The following is a 4,004-nucleotide window of genomic DNA, read 5'->3' as shown; positions in this document are numbered from 1 at the left end:
GTAGTAATATCTAACTCTATTTCCATCATTTACCTGGATCTTTTTCATTTCAAAAACCATTAACATTTCCTTCAGCATTTCAGCCAGATATGTATTTTTTTCTGCAGCATTTTCTTTATTTCAAGCCACATGTCTTAACTTGGAGGGTCATGCAGCAAGTAGCTTATAAATAAAATCAGAGTCTATGAATGGTGCCATCACATTAAGAGGTAGAATTGCTGGATTCCCTTGTTGCATATAAAGCTCACTTCTTGGGAATCCATGAGTTGGTATTATTTAGGGGACACCTGAGATGTACCTTGCTCCGATTAACATTACCATGCTACCCACTATAAAATAGCCCAAGGGCAGACTACAGAAGATACTACGGTCACCACTTTCAGGAACCTGAGTTGAAACCCAGCCCATTGACTTCATCACAGCCTTCTTCCAGGTAGAATAACGATTTTCGCTTTCCTCAGCATTGATCTGTGGTTCAAACCGCTCCATGGTGACAGCTGACAAATCTTCTGGATCCAGGCTCCAAACGCCTACTCCTTCTGCAGCCCCTGCTGCCATGGCAGCTCCCAGGGCAGTTGTTTCAGGCATCGAGGGCTTCACTACTGGAATACACAGAATGTCTGCTTGTAGCTGCATAAGAATGCTGTTGTTGGTCATTCCTCCATCTACCTGCAAATGACTGAGTGGAATTCCACAGTCGCGGTTCATGGCATCCAAAATCTCTCGGGTTTGGAAACAAACAGCTTCTAATGCAGCAAAAGCAATATGGCATTTATTGGTAAACTGAGTGAGACCACAGATTATCCCTCTTGCACTGGGCTCCCAATAAGGTGCATATAATCCTGAAAATGCTGGGACAAAGTAGCAGCCATAAGAAGTACCTACTTCTTTAGCAAGTTTTTCGATCTCCTCTGAGTTTCTTATGATTCCAAGATTGTCTCTTAGCCAGCGAACAACAGCACCAGCTATAGCTACAGAACCTTCCAATGCATAATACACTGGCTTGTCTTTGCCTAGTTTGTAAGCCACTGTGGTCAGAAGGCCATGTTCAGAAAATACACACTTATGGCCAGTATTGCATAGTAAGAAACTGCCTGTTCCATATGTATTTTTGGCTTGTCCATCCTGGAAGCACATTTGTCCCACTAATGCAGCAGACTGGTCCCCCAAACACCCCGAGATTGGCACACCTTCCAAGGCCCCAGCTTTCACTAGGCCGTAGATCTCAGAAGAACTCCGGACATTTGGAAGAATCTCCATTGGAATTCCAAAAAATTCGCAGAGCTCTTTGTCCCATTCCAAAGAATGAATGTTGAAAAGCATTGTCCTACTTGCATTTGTTACATCCGTACAATGGACGCCTCCATTGATTCCTCCTGTCAAACTCCAAATGAGCCACGAATCAATGGTCCCAAAAAGAGCTCTCTCTTCTTCAACAGCCTTTTGAATTGATCCCACGTTGTCAAGGAGCCAACGAAGTTTCACTGCACTGAAGTAAGTGCTAAGTGGAAGGCCAGTCTTAGACTTGACAAAGTTATTGTTTCCTGGAATTCTTTTACTAAGAGTCTCAACAGTAGACTGGGTTCTTAGATCAAGCCACACCACAGCGTTGTAGAGAGGTTCTCCAGTTAATTTGTCCCAGATGACAGTGGTTTCCCTCTGATTGCTGACACCAATAGCCTTTATGTTGGAAATATCAATATTGAGCTGTCCAAGTTTCTCACACGTTTTCTCTATACACTCATAGACAGACTGCAGAATTTTCTTAGGGTCTTCTTCCACCCATCCTTCTTTGGGGAACTCTTGTTTTATTTCCACTTGATGATGACTAAGTAGTTCAGCTGTTTTTGAATTAAAAACCAAAAAACGCGTGGAACTGGTACCTTGATCCACCGCCCCCACCAACGGCCCCAAATCTGCTTTCTTCGCGGCTGCCATGAAACCAGCTTGGGGTGGGTGGGCGAGCGCGGCCGGTTTCCCGGGAGACGGCGGCGGGCGGGGGAGGGGCGGCGACGCGTCAGAACTGTGAGGTGGCGCGCAAGCGCAGAACGCTCAGCCGGATATTTTTACTTTTCTTTTTTTTTTTTTTTTTTTTTTTTTCCTGGAGTCTGAGATTACTTCTTAGGGATTTAAGCCAGAACCTGTTTATCAGGATTCCTTCCCCGCCCATACGTAAAATCTTTCCTGAGCTTGTTTAACAGGCAGCCAAGTTTGCCCATAAGTTGTAAACCGGAACATGCACAGAAACACAGATTCTTGTCCCGTAGACGACCTCTGAGACACTAGAAACAAAAATCACCTTCCTCAGCACCAAGATTGTGGGGATGAGAAGACATCAGAAGCAAATGAAATGCAAGGGGTCCCTCAACAAGGAAGATCCTGTCCACGGGCATATTAGTACCATATATGGACAGTCCTATAAACTACCAATTAGAATATGCCAACCCCAATCCCCGTCGCTGTCCCCACCTCCTTTTGTTTCCATCCTATAAAACTCCCTTAGTCCTCAGATCCGGGAAGCAGATTTCAGCTTGCCTCCTGTCTCCTTGCCAGTCGGCCTCAGTAAAACTGTTTATTTTCTCGAAATCCTGGTGTCACAGTATTGGCTTCTGTGCATACTGGGCAGTAAGCCCATTACTCAGCAACAATAGCATATATGTTTATGGATTCAAAATTAAATAAGAACTAGAATGACCAGGTACACCCATTTAATTGCATGAATTGCAAGCTCTTAGCTATGAGTTACAAAGAAGTTCATAATCTCCAGCCCTGCAACTTTACTTCTTGCTGTTCTCCGCCTCACTCCAGCTACGCTCCCTTTCTTGCAGGCCCTCAAATATGCTAAGCTCTTGGATGTCTCAAGACTCATGTGCATGCTTTGTCCTTTGCTAGCATGATCTCCCTGGAAGTTCAAATGGCCTATCACCCTTCTTGTCTTGACTTACATACCACCTTTACAGAGAGGCCCTGAGGACCATGTTTTATGGGCCTCCAGCAAGCTTCTATGTAACTCTGAAGAAGGCTCACTTATCAGGTGCTCATCAGCCTCTGAAGTAGAAGCCATCTCTGCTACTTTTTGGAATTATGTCCATTACTTGGAAAAAGCAAGAGCTGGAGAGGCTTAAGGCCCTTTACCAGCAAGATGATTTGATTGGATATTTAAGAAACCTTAAGAGAATACTGTTTTCTAGATGAAATGAAACTTTTGTGCAATAATGGGCATCCTAGACTTGGGATTTTAAGGAATACATCTTATGATGAAACAATAGCAGATGCCTCAACCAGGTTTGAATAAACCACACTGATATTCTTCCTCCATTATTCTTTATCACAATATCCATTAAGTATAATTATAATTATTTGTTTTCATCTGTTGATTTGTTTACCAATTGTCTCCCATACTAGTAAAATAGTAAATTACACAAAGAGGGCTCATATCTGTTTTATATACCCCTGTGCCTGACATAATACGGGCATCTAGCATGAATTTAATATGTATTTGTTGAATAAATGGATGAATAAATAAATAAGTGGAGCTCTCTTTAATGAATATTCCTTTTTTTACTCATATCCCTTAAAAAAAACTTTCTTTAAAAAATTGTTCCTGATTGTTTGCTTTTGGAAAGAAGGGAAAGTTTATCCTAGTTTCAAAGAGTTTTCTAAAATGACTCACACTTTTGTAAATGAAATCACCGGCATTCAGCAAGGCCATCAGTGTATATACAAGGCAATAACTGGAGGCTATTAAGCCTCATGTGGGTAGAAAACCACTGGCCTGAATTCAGATAAATTTTCAGTAACTTCTGGATTGAATTCCCACTTGTCACATTCATAATTCGATTGCTTTCAGGATGATTCCTGCACCTGAAAAATTCACTTTAATAATAATAACAAGAACATGATTTATCAAGCCAATCACTACTCCAAACATTTACATACATAGCTCCTGTAATCTCCTCAAGAACACTAGAAAGTAAGCAAAATTATCTCACTTTAATGATGTA

General features: G+C 41.9%; 1 protein-coding gene across 1 annotated transcript; it reads right to left on the bottom strand.

The window, feature by feature from the left end:
* Positions 1 to 276: 276 nt before the first annotated feature.
* LOC119505325 (glycerol kinase-like) lies at positions 277 to 1,938 on the bottom strand. Its single transcript, XM_037798022.1, has one exon. The coding sequence runs from the start codon at positions 1,936 to 1,938 to the stop codon at positions 277 to 279; it is 1,662 nt and encodes a 553-aa protein (XP_037653950.1).
* Between the last annotated feature and the right edge of the window lie 2,066 nt (positions 1,939 to 4,004).

This window comes from Choloepus didactylus, chromosome 10, assembly GCF_015220235.1.
Source record: "Choloepus didactylus isolate mChoDid1 chromosome 10, mChoDid1.pri, whole genome shotgun sequence".
Lineage (NCBI taxonomy): Eukaryota > Metazoa > Chordata > Mammalia > Pilosa > Megalonychidae > Choloepus > Choloepus didactylus.
Note: the sequence above shows the minus strand (reverse complement) of the source record. Positions and strands in the feature narration are given on the sequence as shown.

What these genes read in the sequence shown, in the direction of transcription:
- LOC119505325 (XM_037798022.1), bottom strand. Translation starts at nt 1,938, where the DNA reads ATGGCAGCCGCGAAGAAAGCAGATTTGGGGCCGTTGGTGGGGGCGGTG.